Raw genomic sequence first — 15,686 nt, 5'->3', positions numbered from 1 at the left:
TACTATTTAGGTTCACTGCAGTTGTTCATTATTATAAGCCTAGGCGTCATTTATTTTTAGTCACTTTTTACCATTGTGGATTTGGTCCCCACTGTTTTATGAAATAGCTCACAGCAGGGATACATTGACAGGGGTTGTCCATGATCCATGTGTGTATCTTTTTACATCCAAATTCCACCAGTGGCAGTTTAAGTTTACAAATTAAATATGTAAGTGCATTTGAGAACTTAAATTGGTCAGCAAGAAGAATTGGCCCCTCAAATCACGTTGTAACTCAGTGTGCTATTAAATTTATTTATTTTAATTTTAATATTTTATTTTACATTTCACTTTTGACTTGACATAAAAGATTATTCTCTACTACTACTGACCAAGTTAAATGCAAAGAATATTTATTTTTCAGTACAGTAAAAGATCATCTGTGCACAACCTAATTATTGTACACTATCGTTCAAAATGTCAAGGTTTATCTTTTATATGTGACTTGTAACATTTGTTTTGAAATAGTGTACCATTTAAAATAACTGGTTTCTATATTAAGATATTTTAATATAACTGTATAATGGTTACTGAAAACTAAAGTTAAATAAATGCACCACTGACTTAATGTCACAAAGTGAAAAGTAGTCTAAAACTTCATTAGGAAGTGGTATATTTCAGATTTTGTTTGTCTATTCAAAAATAAAAGTTGGAGTTTATATATTTATATATTTCCTGAGATACTCTGAGCAGTCACCAAATGAGGACTTGATGAAAGCTTGGCTACTGATTGCAGCTGCTAAATAGCAGTCTGGTACTGAGATGTAACAAGTATGCTCTAGAAAATGGCACAACATTAGGGAAATCTCACAAACAACTGACACTCTTGTCATCTTGGATTTTGAGCTGATGGGCTGCTGCTCAGAAACCAAGCCATGCCATTGGTCCACTTCCACATCTGTTGTTATTAAAGAAGCCCTCAGGTTGATTGTATGAGATATGATTTTCGCTGCCAGGTATCATAAGCATTGGCTAAGAGCAATAGATGTTCTGCAAATGAATTACTTTGCTGCTGTAGAAAGACTTTTTTCTGTCTTCTTCCATCTCTCCATCTGCTTAGCTCCTTTCAACCCCCAAAGCCTGAGAAATATAGACATCCAAACACTCTCATTATCAACGACAACGACTCCCCCACTGACTGTAGTCAGAAATAAATACTTGGACAGGCCAGTCAAAGCCTGTCCAATCTCTCATCTTCCTCATTAAAGCGCAGAATGAAAGCGAATAACACCGGCACAAAACACACAAAGGCTAGACTATTTTTCACATATTGCGCTGATTAGCACAAGAAGAGGCCTAATTTTTTTTTGCGCTTTCAAAATTTGAAATGGTCGCCAGGAAATTGGAGCGAAAAGTAGGCTGATACCTTGGCCAGAGCTGCAATTTTCTTTAATTTAGTGCTGCTTTGAATACAGTGTTGCTTGAATGCTTTGTTTGTCTGCTGTCTGATTTGTATCCCTCCTTCTTAGGTGTCCGAAAGGTGCGATTATGTGTATGTCAACGGCAAGGAGACGCGTGGGAGAGTGCGGATGATGGTGAACTTCACCTACAGTTACCTCAGCGCTCAGCTGGAGGTGAGCGTTTGGATGCCTCGACTCCCCCTGCAGATCGAGATGTCTGATCCAGAGCTCAGCCAAATCAGGGGCTGGAGAGTTCCTTTAGATGCTGCCAACCAGAGGTTAGCGACATTTATGGCCGCATTTACATTGCAGGTCCTGATGCCCAATTCCTATTTGTTGACGATATCCGATTTTTTTGACGACCAGTTTACATAATCTTTTAAAAGTGACCCATATCTGATATCTGCATTTACACTATACACTTAGCGACACAACCCTAGGTAGTGTGATTGCGGTTGGTGTCCACCTGAGATGACGTCATTCACCACAGTCGTTTTTTCAGTGGCGTACGACTCGCATTGAAGGGAATATCCAATCTGTCCGCCGCTTTACGTATCCCGAGGCGTTCTCAGGCCAATGTGGAGATATAATCTCTCCACCTAGTCCTCGGTCTTCCCCGAGGCCTCCTCCCAGCTGGACGTGCCTGAAACACCTCCCTAGGGAGGCACCCAGGGGGCATCCTTACCAGATGCCCGAACCACCTCAACTGGCTCATTTCAACGCAAAGAAGCAGCAGCTCTTTAGAACTCTCTCAGGTTCCAATTCATATTCAATTCATATCAGATTTTTTTCCTCGTATAAATTAAGCCTGAAACTGATCTGATAATATCTGAATCCAAGTGCTTTTTTCCTGCTAACACATTCGTGGGTCATATCCGATTTGTGCCACTTAGGAGGAAAAAAAATCGCAATTGGTTCACTTGAACAATGTAATGTAAATGCGCCCTTTGTTTCAAGGAATCACATTTTCCTTTTATATTTTGAGATAAGAGTCTATTGTACTATTGAAGCATAAACTGTATATTGTAATTTTCAAAACCCTCTCCAGAACTTTCTGATCAAACAGTTGAATTTATTTGAACACATGAATGTATGGCTGCCTACATTTACACATCAGTGACAGTCGATACTAATATTTCTAATACGAATACCATAATATAGCCTAAAGTTGACAGTAAAGTGTGGAAAGTCTGCCCTGCATTATTCCTTATTTTTTGTAGCTCCTTCAGCTCTGTAGCTTCTTCATTTCTATCCCGAAGTGTATTTTTAAATGCCTCTTTTAATTCAGAGATTATTAGATAACTTCTATAAATTATAATTGAGATGAAAAGAGCCTGAAAACTACATTCTGTCAAGTTTTATAATATTTAACTGAGCAGAAAATATCCTGCACAACCCACACATGTTATGCAATATGGTTCTGCTGGTAATTTGAAAACTTAACCATTTTTTACATTTTCTTTTAATAAATCTCTCAATATTGCGCACCACCAATAATGTTCTAGCTCACCTGCCCATTCTCTATCAACCCTCACCTCAGCTGTTTTCATGCTCTGTTGTTTCTTGGTAACTCCAGACGTGTAGCGGAGCTCCCTCTGGAACGCATGATGGAGGTGCGGGGAGGATGCGGACGCTGACTTTTTAATTACCGCTGGGTCGTCTTCAGGCACACCTGCCTCTGACGCACTAGCATCAGACAATATGCAGGTTAATGTTGCCGTACGCTGCAGATATCCACAAGATCATTTTTAATTACTCTTCCACCAGAAACAATCCTGCCCGATTGACTCATGCATGATAAGTGAGAAGAAGATGACGGAAGACAGATGGAATGAGCAGTAGAAAACTTGAGGCATTGATGAGTCTGAGGAATAAGAGTGGCTATAAGTTGTTTGATTGTCATCAGTCATGTGTGGTGGTCAGGAATCGAATCTGTGGATTGCACACTGATCGCTTTTCCATGTTCTCATAATGAAGATACAAATGTATTCTCTGACCAAACCTCCTCTTGAACCAGTCCATCAGGAATTTCATCATTCTGAGCTTTCTCTATAATAAAAATGGCTTTTTGAGTGAACTGAGAAAGTTTAGCACTCATAAATATTTTTTACTGGCCATGAAACTGTATTTTACATTATTTTTATTAAAAATATATATTTTTGTCCTTGTGACAGAATTTTTCTTGCATATTAGCAAAATCCTTTAAGGCAAGTTCACTCGGCGGGCATCTTCGTAACGCCTCTGGGCAGCTCTTTCCTATGCAAGAAAAATAGACATGCAATAGACATGGAAATCCAGCCCCTATCTACTTGAATGAGGACAGACTCACAGCATCATTTTCAACTTGGCATCGATGGTTCCATGAAGAACCTTTAACATTCATAGAACCTTTCCATTCAACAACATTTTCTTTATAGTGGAATAAGGTTCTTTAGAATTTTAAAAATGTTCTTTACAATTTAGAAAAAAGAAAATTGTTCTTTTAAGAACTGTTCACTTAAAGGTTCTTTGGAGAACTAAAAATGGTGGTTCTATTGCATCACTGCGAAAAACCACTTTATTTTTAAGAGTGAAGTTGCAGCCTCAGACGTCACAGCCACGGATCGTTGGCTGAACATCTGATCCATAAGGCACATAAAATGGGAAAAACTTCGGGAATTTTGAACTCGTCATCTGATTGGTTGAATTCTCCAGGATTTGCGGGAGACGTGTGTGTTGCATTCTTTAACGGTCCACCTTGAAACAAAGCCGTCTTGATGCCAAACCCCCTCATGGAAGAAGAACGCCGTCGTTTACAACAGTGACAATGTGCGCTTATAAGGGTCAACTAAACACTGGACTTTCAAAATTATGTGAAGTTTGCTGCACCATTGAAGAAGAAGAAGAAGAATGCAGGTTTAGAATGATATGAGGGAAAAAATTATGAAGAATTTTCTTTTATAGGTGAGCTGTCCCTTTAAGATAGTGGCCAGCTGGTGAGTTGTATTCATCAAAAAGCTCGTATTTACTCACATTCGTGTTGAACATTTGGCACCCTGGCTGTATCATATGTGCCCTTGGTTCGAGGTCATGTCTGTCTCAGGTAGCATTTTGATTACCTCTGTGAGAGCGGTAGACATGCGGTTTTGTTGTAAGACTGGAGCTCATTACTCCTGAGACCTCCTGTGACCTGACATTCCTCAGCTGAGTGCCGCCTGCCCTGTTTATACACCTGTGTTCTGTAAATGTCATACTGTTTCTGCCATTGGTCAGGCGTCATTGCGTAAATGTCTAAAGGAGCGTGGCCTCCCCACCGGTCAGAGCCACTGTGTTAACCTGCCACTGCTGTTGTTTTTTATTTTGGATGGTTTAGACTCATTAAAAATAATGGAACAGTCAGAGCTGCCCCGCCATTCACCTGGTCTGGACTTTTTGTGTGAGGAGAGGAAATGCATTAATGTAATGTGAAAAGGGTTCATGTTTACAGCCTTTTAAAGCAGCTCGCTCCTTTACAAGAGGTTGAGCATCACTGCTCTACACACAGACATGCACACACATATACACACACACACATTGGGTTTCCATGTTTTATAAGGACTTTCCATAGACATGCACCGAAATGAAAATTCTGGGCCGAAACCGAAAATTCAGAATGCACTTGGCTGAAAACCGAAAATAAAGAATTAATTAATAATCAATTAATTAATCAAACGTCTTTAATAATTAACACTCAAATAGTTAAAACTGATTTGAACAAACATTTAAATTGCACATCAAGCAGGATTTATATCAACTTTTTAATAACAGAATAACTTTCTACTCCAGTTTGTTTGGTGAAATAGAAACCTTTAAATGACAATAAAATGAAATAACTTGTTTTCATGACAGATTTAGGCCATTCAAACACATTAAATAATGAAGACCACTAAAAGGTTAAGTAAAAATATAATAAATGTGTAATACAGTGCATACATTTACCAAAATGCTCTTCTCTAGAGTTTTTTGAGTTTATGGACATTGAATAGCTTGTTTTGAGGTAAATGTAAGCTTAAGTAATTGTATAGCCTACAGGCTGTTTTATTGATTTATCCTTACCATTTAAAATCAAGAAAATAATATTGTCAGAGTTCTGGTATTACCATACTTATGGGGACATTTACCAGTACCACACACACAGAAGATTTTTAATGTATAGCATCTTTGTTTCTAACCATTTCATTTTTCACCGTTATTTATTTATTTTATTTTCCACCTGATTTAAATATATGTTGTATGTTTCTTTTTATCTATGAACATTTTGAACTTTTTATTTTTATGAATTTTAAATGAGTTTATTGTACTAGAATAGAATAGAATTGAATTGAGAATGGGATGTAACACTTAATATTGGTTGCTGTCTTTACTACAGGTCTGGAGAGGATGATGGGGATGAAGGAGCCAAGAAGGACCGGAGCTGTGGTCCACAGTACCAGAGCACCACCGTACGTGTCCTCACACACTTTGAGGCCGAGCCAGAGGAGTGGCAGGGCCAGTCAGACTTCCTCTTGGGGAGTGATTGGCAGGTGGACGTGACAGAGCTGGTGAGGGACTCATTAAGGGTGGGGGATGAACGAGTGGCCAAGCTGTCAGAGGAACAGGTCCTGATCGGTCTGAACACTGGCACCACCAAAGTTCAGGTGAGAGACAGGAAGAAAATATGTGTGATCTTATCTCTAAAAGAGTACCATCATATACCATAAAACGAAACCTACACTGTACAAAAGAAAAGATGTCTGTGAAAGTGGTTGTATGCAATACTACAATGATCCAATAATCTTTGGATTTTCAGCATTATTAAAATTTGATCCATGATTCACTTGTTATTGCGTATTATGTAATTTCCTCAACAGACTGTAACGTGTTCAAAATGCTGTTCTGTTACAAATAAGGATGCATTTAATGTTAATGTTTTACTTTATTCGTTTTATGTGATTCGATTGATTCGTTGTCAAGTTGTATATGGAAAGAGGCTCCACCCCTTGTGAGAGTGATGGGGAAATCTGGGGAGGAGGGGGGAGAAGAGCGCCTCGCTGGTTCAAGTGCGGTTCTCTTATAAATCGGGTGTGTATGGCGTGGGCTGTGGCCGACAACAGCCTCTAATAAACACCCTTTGTTATCAAAACCGTCTCGTCCTTGCCTGAGAACGTTACAACTGGTGTCAGAAGTGAAAATACTTGAAAACAGCTGGGGGTACAACCGCTGATTTGAGTCCGGATTAAGCGTGCATTGGCCAAGCAGCTGCTATCTTCCGATGGTGAGAATGGATAATCCAGTTCGTATTAAGATGGAGGAAGATGACGGCTATACTGGAGCTGAGTCGGCGAATATGTTTGGTGTGAACACCGCGCCGGTCTCCAGTCATTTAAAGGCAAATTCGGTGAAACAGGAGCCGTGTGAAGCCGCGGCTGTGGGCGAGAAAGTGAGCCGCCATTACCCGCCGCTGCCGAACGTCATGAGCCGCCATTACCAGCCGCGGCCGAACGCCATGACGTCAGACGCCGGCGCGTCGATCTCGCGTGATGTGAGGGGACAAAAGGTAAACAATAATGGCGGCGCCCATGAAGTGAATATGCCGGCTGGAATAAAAACACCAAAATACGCCGGCAAATCGGATTGGGAGGCTTTTCATGCCCAATTTGAACTATTAGCTCATGCATATGCTTGGTCGGAGGAGCAGAAAGCCCTTCAACTCGCTCTTTGCTTGACAGATGATGCACTTTCGTGTCTGTTGTTGCTTGATACTAGTGAGAGGGCTGATTATGGCGCATTGGTCGGTGCATTGAGACGCCGCTTTGGACAGTGTTTCCGGTCTGAGCTTCTCCGGTCTGAATTACACACCCGTCAAAGAATTCCGGGAGAGCCACTGCGGGTTCTGGCCAACGATATTGAATCCCTAGCAAGGCGAGCATATGCACATATTCCTCCATCAGTGCAGAGCGAGCTGGCCCGTGATCAGTTCATCAGAGCTCTTTCCCCAGCGGAGCTGCGCATACATACACAGCTTGCACGCCCACGTGATTTGGCCGAAGCCTTGGAGTTGGCACTGGAGAGGGAAATGGCGGTTGAGGCAGCAATGCGGGGGTCAGCAACGGATCCCTCCCCCACCATCAGGGCAGCAGGAGGGGGTGACATGGCTTCACCAAAACCTGAGTGGCTGGAGGAGATTACGGAGATGATTCGTGGACTGGCGTTGCCTCCGCCCAGGAGGCAGACACAGCAGACACAGGCCCGCCTTTGCTGGGGGTGTGGTCAGCCGGGACATCTGGTTAAGGAATGCCCTATGCTGGCTAGGAATTCGGGAAACAGGAGGGGGGCGCAGTAGGCGGGACGCTGCAGACCCCCAAGCCCATGTCCCGCTCGTCATTGGAACACGCAGACAGGCCCAGCATGAACAACGGGACTAAGGAACATGGGGTGGTGGTGGTGGGAAGGACAGCCATATCAGATTTTTGCCATATTCCCATTTGCATTGAGGGAGTGGAATGCACGGCCCTAGTAGACACAGGGTCTACAGTTACTGTGGTTCGTCCAGAGGTTGTGCCGGAGGGAACACGGTTAGAAGACACAGCAGTTCAACTCCGCACAGTGACCGGTGAGCTGGCACCGATGATAGGGAGGGGGCTGTTGACACTCACCGTGGGGGGCGTGAATATGCAGCATCTGGTGTGGATAGCTAATGTACAGGACAGCTGTATCTTGGGTTTGGACTTTTTGAGGGACCATGGCTGTCAGTTAGATCTGTCCAAGGCCACATTGAGTTTCGGCAATGGTCAGGTAGTGAGGATGAGGCCACCAGGAGCTCGTCAAACAGATGGGCTGACTATAGGTTCCTGGGCATGTAACCTTAATGATGGAGATGGTTCACACTGCGCAGTGCCACCCAGTGCGTCCCAGCAAGAGCCCCTGTTACTGCACAATTGGCCTGAGTCTGTTTCAAGGGGAGAGGGAGAAATAAGGCAGGCTCTGCAGGAGATAGCACAAAGGAGCTCCAATGACCTGGATACGCAGCAACAAGGACAGTTGTGGCAGCTGTTAGTGGAATTCCAGGACTGTTTTTCCTGTGATGACGAGGACCTGGGTCAGACTTCCCTGGTGCAACACGACATCAACACCGGGGATGCAACGCCCATACGTCAGCGGCCCAGACGTATGCCCTTAGGTCGGCAGGAGGCGGCAGAGCAGGCGTTGGTAAAGATGCAGCGTGCGGGTACAATAGAGCCTTCTGAAAGCCCCTGGGCATCCCCGGTGGTCATGGTCCCAAAGAAAGGGGGGGAGTGGCGCTTTTGTGTCGATTACCGGAGGCTCAATGCAGTGACACGGAAAGACTCGTACCCTCTCCCTCGCGTGGATGATTGCTTGGATCTGGTGGCTGGCTCTTGCTGGTTTTCATCATTGGACTTGAGGAGTGGGTACTGGCAAGTGCCTCTAAAGCCAGAAGCTCGACCCAAGACGGCTTTTTGCATGGGAAGAGGTCTGTGGCAATTTAAAGTCCTTTGTTTTGGTCTTTGCAATGCCCCTGCCACATTTGAGCGCCTAATGGAGAGGGTACTGGAAGGCATTCCGCGGCAGCAGTGTCTGGTGTTTTTGGACGACATACTGGCACATGGGAGCTCATTCCATTCAGCTATCACAGCCCTGAGGGTGGTGCTGGAGAAAATCAGAGCAGCGGGTCTGAAATTACATCCCAATAAATGCCAGCTGTTAAGCAGAGAGGTGACCTTCTTGGGGCATCGCATTGACAGTGAGGGGATTGGCACAGCGGAAGACAAGGTCAGAACCGTACAGGAGTGGCCTATCCCGGTGAGTCAGAAGGAGTTAAAAAGCTTCTTGGGTCTGGCATCCTATTACAGGAAGTTTGTACGGGGTTTTTCTTGTATTGCTGCCCCCTTATACAAGCTTCTGAAGAAGGATCAGTGCTTTGTCTGGTCAGAGTGCTGTCAAAAGGCTTTTGATACTCTGAAGCAAGCCCTGGTGTGCGCGCCCATTCTGGCACCTCCCGATCCCCAACTGCCCTTCGTTCTTGATACAGATGCAAGTGGGGATGGAATAGGGGCTGTTTTGTCCCAAAGGTGGCAAGACGGAGAGAAAGTGGTAGCATATTTCAGCAAGGTGCTAAACAAAGCTGAAAAGAGGTATTGTGTCACACGACGAGAGCTGTTGGCCACAATCTCTGCCATCAGGCACTTTAAGTACTACTTGTGCGGTCGGCACTTCACCATACGCTCTGACCATGCCTCCTTGCAGTGGTTGATGACTTTCAAGGAACCAGAGGGCCAGGTGGCTCGTTGGCTCGAGGAATTGCAGAGTTATGAGTTCACCATTACGCATCGTGCAGGGGAACGGCATGGTAATGCAGACGCCCTGTCGAGACGTCCATGTAGTATGCAGGAATGCAGGTATTGTGAGCGCAGAGAAGCCAGAGAGTGGGAGCTTAGCCAGAAAGTGGATGGTAGCAATGGGCCTGAGCCGGTCTGTCGGGAGCTACAGGAGGTGGATGTCACTCAATGGGCAGAGAATCAGAGGGGGGACCCAGACCTATTGCCAGTGATCCTCTGGGTAGAGGCACAGCAACGACCACCATGGGAGGAGGTAGCAGCCCTCTCCTCATTCACCAAGGGATTGTGGGCCAAGTTCAAGTGTCTACGGTTGACAGAGGGGGTCCTCCAGCGAGCATGGGTGGTGCCAGCGACAGGAGAAAAAAAATGGCAAGTCGTGGTGCCTGGGGACATGCAAGAGGCAGTGTTGAAGGCTATGCATGGCTTTGCCGGGTCTGGCCATTTTGGGGTGACGAAAACACTTCGGCGTCTGCGTCAGGCCTTCTACTGGGGACGCCTGAGGCGTGATGTAGAGGACTTCTGCAGGCGTTGCGATCTTTGTACAGCACGCAAAGGGCCGCAGGGGAAGTCTAGGGCCCAACTGCAGCAGTTTCTGGTGGGGGAGCCGATGCAGCGGGTGGGGGTGGATGTCATGGGGCCATTTCCTTGCACCACACAGGGAAATCGCTTTGTCTTGACTGCTATGGATTACTTTACGAAATGGCCTGAGGCCTTCGCACTGCCTAACCAGGAGGCTGAGACTGTTGCCAATGTCTTGGTGGAGGGCATGTTTAGTAGGTTTGGGGTCCCCCAGTGTATCCATAGTGATCAAGGCAGAAACTTTGAGTCCAAGGTATTCTCTTCCATGTGTGATCGTTTGGGAATTAACAAGACCCGCACCACCCCACTCCACCCCCAAAGCGACGGGCTCGTGGAGCGATTCAACAGGACACTAGCTGAACAGTTGTCCATTTTAACATCAACTCATCAGCACGATTGGGACACCCATCTGCCACTGGTCTTAATGGCATGTCGCTCTGCTATTCAGGACTCTACTTCATGCACACCAGCCCTGCTCATGTTGGGTAGGGAGATTAGAACCCCTGCAGAGTTGGCCTTTGGGCGGCCTCCTGATGCCCCTCCTGTTCCAGCTGGACCTGAATATGCTAGACAGCTCCAGGACCGCTTGGACTCTGCCCATGCATATGCCAGGAGGCAGCTGGTGACCGCAGGGGTGCGGCAAAAAAGAGCGTATGATCTGCATGCTCGGGGCTGCAACTTTGGGGTCGGAGAGCTAGTTTGGGTTTACAGCCCAGTTAGGAAGAGAGGAAGGTGCCCTAAGCTGGATAGCCACTGGGTGGGACCATGCCCGATATTGGACAAGCTGGGGGAGGTGGTGTATCGAGTGCAGTTGCCTCCTCGGGGGCGCAAAGTGGTACTGCATCGTGATAGGCTGGCCCCTTACCGGGGCACCGCGACGCCAGAGGGTGTCACAGTACTTCCTTCACAAAACAGTGAGACACAAAGGGGGTCAGAGGGGTTAATTGGACCAGCTGATATGGCCAGTAGTGGTCAGCAGGTGACACTGATGCCCGACATCCCTCAGGGTGATCATTCGCAGGGCTCAGAGGAAGCGGCACCTGGAGTCAAAAATCACATGCTCCTCAGGGGGCGTCCTAGGAGGGAGAGGAGAACCCCAGTCAGATTTAGAGACTTTGTCCTCGGGGTCGAGGACTTCAGTTAGAGGGGGGTAGTGTAACGTGTTCAAAATGCTGTTCTGTTACAAATAAGGATGCATTTAATGTTAATGTTTTACTTTATTCGTTTTATGTGATTCGATTGATTCGTTGTCAAGTTGTATATGGAAAGAGGCTCCACCCCTTGTGAGAGTGATGGGGAAATCTGGGGAGGAGGGGGGAGAAGAGCGCCTCGCTGGTTCAAGTGCGGTTCTCTTATAAATCGGGTGTGTATGGCGTGGGCTGTGGCCGACAACAGCCTCTAATAAACACCCTTTGTTATCAAAACCGTCTCGTCCTTGCCTGAGAACGTTACAACGACCAGAGCTGATCATGTTGGAGGAACAAAACTGACAGTTACAGCTGACTAAGCCACAGTCTCTTTGTGTTTATACTGCATGAATAAAATCTGAGGACGTTCTTGTTTTCATTGGAAAAGCCAGGCTGTCATTTGTCAATCTCTCCATGCGGATGAGAGGTGAATCAGTCCAAGTTGTGATGTGACACGTGTACGCTGTCAGACGAGAAATAGACAGCATCTCTCACTCTGTCACAGCTTGTGTGCTGTCTTATCTGCAGATCTCACAGCTCCTATCACAAACTATAATCTCCTTTATTAAGACCGACAAATTAAGTGTTGGTATGTGAAAATCTCACTTTTTTCTTATAAATGTCACATGTACTTTCACACATAATACACCTGCTTGACGAGCTGAAAGTGCCGTTAGAGTGCTATCTGACAGCAAAAGAAATACGGCAGAGCCTTAGGTGGAGAGCTCTTCGATTTGATCCATTTGCTGAAAATTAAAATCAGATAAAAAGCCCAGTAATGGTGGGATTGAATACGTGGTGTCTGAAAACTAGTGCTGCTTAATAGATCAGCATCCCCGAAATCAAAAACACAGCACTTAACCATGGCCAAATTACCAATTGTCTACCTTGCTATTAGACCACACTCACAAATACATTTCAAAAGGGGCCCACCTATGTGTGCAGTTCATTAAAACTAAATTGAATGACAAATTCATTGCAATTAGAAGAGGGCAAATACGTGTGGTTTCAAAAAAAGAGCAAAGTAGACTGTTTGGAAGAAAAGATTTGTTGAAGTAGCGTAACAAGCACTAACTTTTATTTTATAAAAAGTAGAGCACTGGGGCAGCGTCTTATGCAATATTGGGTAAGGCCCGAGGCTCCCCTTGATTATTCTTATTTTATGTCTAATTAATAAATCTCTCAATTCAAATGGAAAATTAGGAATGCGCTCGGAATAAGAGTGGAATAAAAAACAGAATAAGAATAATTTCTCTACCTAAGCATGGCTGCATTTTAGATTGAAAAACGGTTTGCAAATGATGGTGAGAAGCAAGTGCAAGTGACAGTGGAAGTCCCACTTACAGATCGGAAGTAAATGGCTTCTGACACTTCATTATAACATAATGAATGCGGAAATGTGGAGGTGGCTGCTTTGCTATTAATTGATCCAGATTAGAAGTCTTCTCATCACGTTTCATATCGAAGTCATTTCTTTGCCTGTGCATCAGATATTGCCATATGGCAGAGGGTGGACAGCTGCCTCTTAGATTTTAGAAATTGTACATTGCCTACTCATTTTGTCATGTCACTAAGTTTGTATGAGAAACTAGGAAAGAATTTTTAGTTGTTTCACAATGTTATCAGAAGCATTTCTGTCTATGTTTTTACCAGGTGATGTCTCCATTGTCCGACTTGGTTCTGGCTGAGAGGATGATCCGGGTTCTGGATGATAAAGTCAGTATAACAGAGCTGGGTGTGCAGCTGGTCTCTGGCCTTTCCCTGAACCTCCAGCTCAGCCCAGGAAGCAACAGGGCCATCGTTGCCACAGCTACCACACAGGAGACCATGCACAATGCTAATCAGGTAGTGTAGTTGGACTATTTAATTACATTTTAATAATAATGCAGTTTTCAGGTTTTTAGGTCACAATATTGCATACTTCCATGTCCATTTCTCAGAAATGTAGGGTTGTTTTATCCATGAGCAGGTGCAATCACTATAAATACTGTCATTATGGACAAAGTTGTTTGACACGGGCCGCATGTTGATGAGGAGCTGCGGTTTGTTAGTGGATCATGCTGTTCGAGGCTGCTCACTTATTCTGAGTCATCTCACGTTAAAAAAACATTTCTGATTAGGCTAATTTCACTAATCCTCTGCGTCGGCAGGGGTTTCCTCACTCTTCCACATTGATAGACATAAAACGGGCAAATTGGTTGAATCTCCCGCTGATCAGTGCATCTGTTCACTTTAAAATGTGATTTTGGGGACTTTTAAAGCATTTGAACAATCTTGCACTGGAGTTAAAAATCATGCATACTTGATTCAAGAAAATTGGCATTACCGAGAGCATTTGTTCATGTTGTATTTCTCTCTCAGGAGTCCCTTGTCAGCGCGTGGCTTCAGTTCAGCGATGGCTCAATGACCCCCCTTGACCTCTATAACCCTGCACATTTCGTCCTAACAGCCACCTCGCTAGACGACACGGTGGTATTGGTGAGAAAAAGCACCACCTGGAGGTGGCCTGTGGTGGTTGCTAAGGGTGAAGGGCAAGGCATGTTGGTCCGCCTAGAGATGTATGGACCCGAATCATGCCTAAAAACCAAGCGCCGCACACTTCTGGCCGCAGGCAACGCGAACGTCCATGTGAAGTTCGGCCGTGCCGATGAAACGGGAAACAGTGCGAGTGACAGGAGATACAGGCCCAATGCCCCATACTACGGAGGTTCAATCTCAGACATGGAGGCTGGAATCATGAACCGAGGCGCTACCACCATCAAAACCTCCATTCCAGGAAAAGCAAGCGGTGACAGGCTCTCAGCTGGTGATATTCCAGTCGATTTCTCAGAATTCCCCGCTCAAGCAGATCTTCCACCTGGACATAACACGGAGGAAGACTTGCTGCAGACTCGCCGCGGGCTCACAGATTTGGAAATAGGCATGTACGCCCTGCTAGGTGTCTTCTGCCTGGCTATCTTGGTATTCCTAATCAATTGCGTCTCCTATGCCCTGAAGTATCGCAACAAGCAGCTCCCATTGGAGGGCCAGGAGACCATGACTCACGCCCACGACTGGGTTTGGTTGGGCCATGATGCAGAGCTTTTGGAAAGCCAAGCGGGTTTGTGTCTTGATCAAGAGGAGCTGGGTGGGACCATGGACTCTGGGCTGGGCCTGGAGGAAGGTAGCCAGCTCCTCAATGGCCTTTCCTCTCAGAAGAGCGTGCAAGGCCAGGTCCACAGGTCGGCCTCTGACTCAGTGTGCACTGGAAGAGATCACAAGAGCGAGTCTATAAACTCGCCCACAACCAAACGGAAACGAGTCAAGTTCACCACTTTCAGCCATAGCAAGCCCAGCAATGGCTGCCCATCCATAAGTCCACTTCTCATTGGTCAGAATGACATCAAATGGGTTTGCCCAGACATCGAGCTCGGGGACTCCAAAGAGCTCAGAAATTATATGGAAAGGTTAAACGAAAATGCTACTAAGAATATCGCATAGTTGGCTTGAAGTTATTTATGTATTTTTCAGACAAAGCGTAGCACACCCATATGCCTTCTGGTTAAGGTGGTGGTCGGGTGGGGGGTTGGCCTGACTCTACTGCACTCAGACAAACTCATATCTCACCATGAAAAGGCAAGCCATTCATCTGGTCTTGTTTCCATGGCAACTGTCATGAGGGTTCATCATCAGGAAAGAAGGAAAACAGAGATGGTTGTGAAACCACTGAGAATGTGAGAACATTGGATTATGAGGAATGTTTCAATTGAGATGTCTATATTTTCTTTTTTCCGAAGAAGAGGATATTCCATTCTATTTTGAAATATATATATATATATTTGTTTTTTGTTTGTTTTTTTGTTTTTGTTTTCTTTGTTTATCACACTAAAGCCTGGTTGGTTGTGGTACCTTTCTGTGAGTGATTATAAAAAAATATATAAAAAAACACACACACAAAGAGCTGGCATTTAAACTTAATGAAAAGCATTTCCATGAGTTGAACGTTGACTGTCTGGGTCTGACGATGAGTGAGAATACATTTTGTAGCGATTTACATATTTTTATACATCTCTATTCCTGTCCGTGTTAGTATCGTCTACTGTATTTCTCAAAAGACTGACTCCCATTTGTAAAAGCATGTGAATTCA

The 15,686-nt window shown here is 45.0% G+C and overlaps 1 protein-coding gene across 1 annotated transcript in view; it reads left to right on the top strand.

Moving 5' to 3' along the window:
* si:dkey-112m2.1 (transmembrane protein 132C) overlaps window positions 1-15,371 on the top strand; it is a 175,211-nt gene extending 159,840 nt beyond the window's left edge. Inside the window, exons 6-9 of the mRNA XM_056268219.1 lie at window positions 1,509-1,717; window positions 5,827-6,094; window positions 13,213-13,404; window positions 13,921-15,371. Coding sequence (XP_056124194.1) covers window positions 1,509-1,717; window positions 5,827-6,094; window positions 13,213-13,404; window positions 13,921-15,039 — 1,788 coding nt within the window. The 3' untranslated portion in view covers window positions 15,040-15,371. The remainder of the gene's footprint in view (window positions 1-1,508; window positions 1,718-5,826; window positions 6,095-13,212; window positions 13,405-13,920) is intronic.
* The last annotated feature ends 315 nt before the right edge of the window (window positions 15,372-15,686 follow it).

Source organism: Rhinichthys klamathensis, unplaced genomic scaffold (genome assembly GCF_029890125.1).
Source record: "Rhinichthys klamathensis goyatoka isolate OS25496 unplaced genomic scaffold, OSU_Roscu_1.1 h1tg000270l_1, whole genome shotgun sequence".
NCBI lineage: Eukaryota > Metazoa > Chordata > Actinopteri > Cypriniformes > Leuciscidae > Rhinichthys > Rhinichthys klamathensis.
Note: the sequence above shows the minus strand (reverse complement) of the source record. Positions and strands in the feature narration are given on the sequence as shown.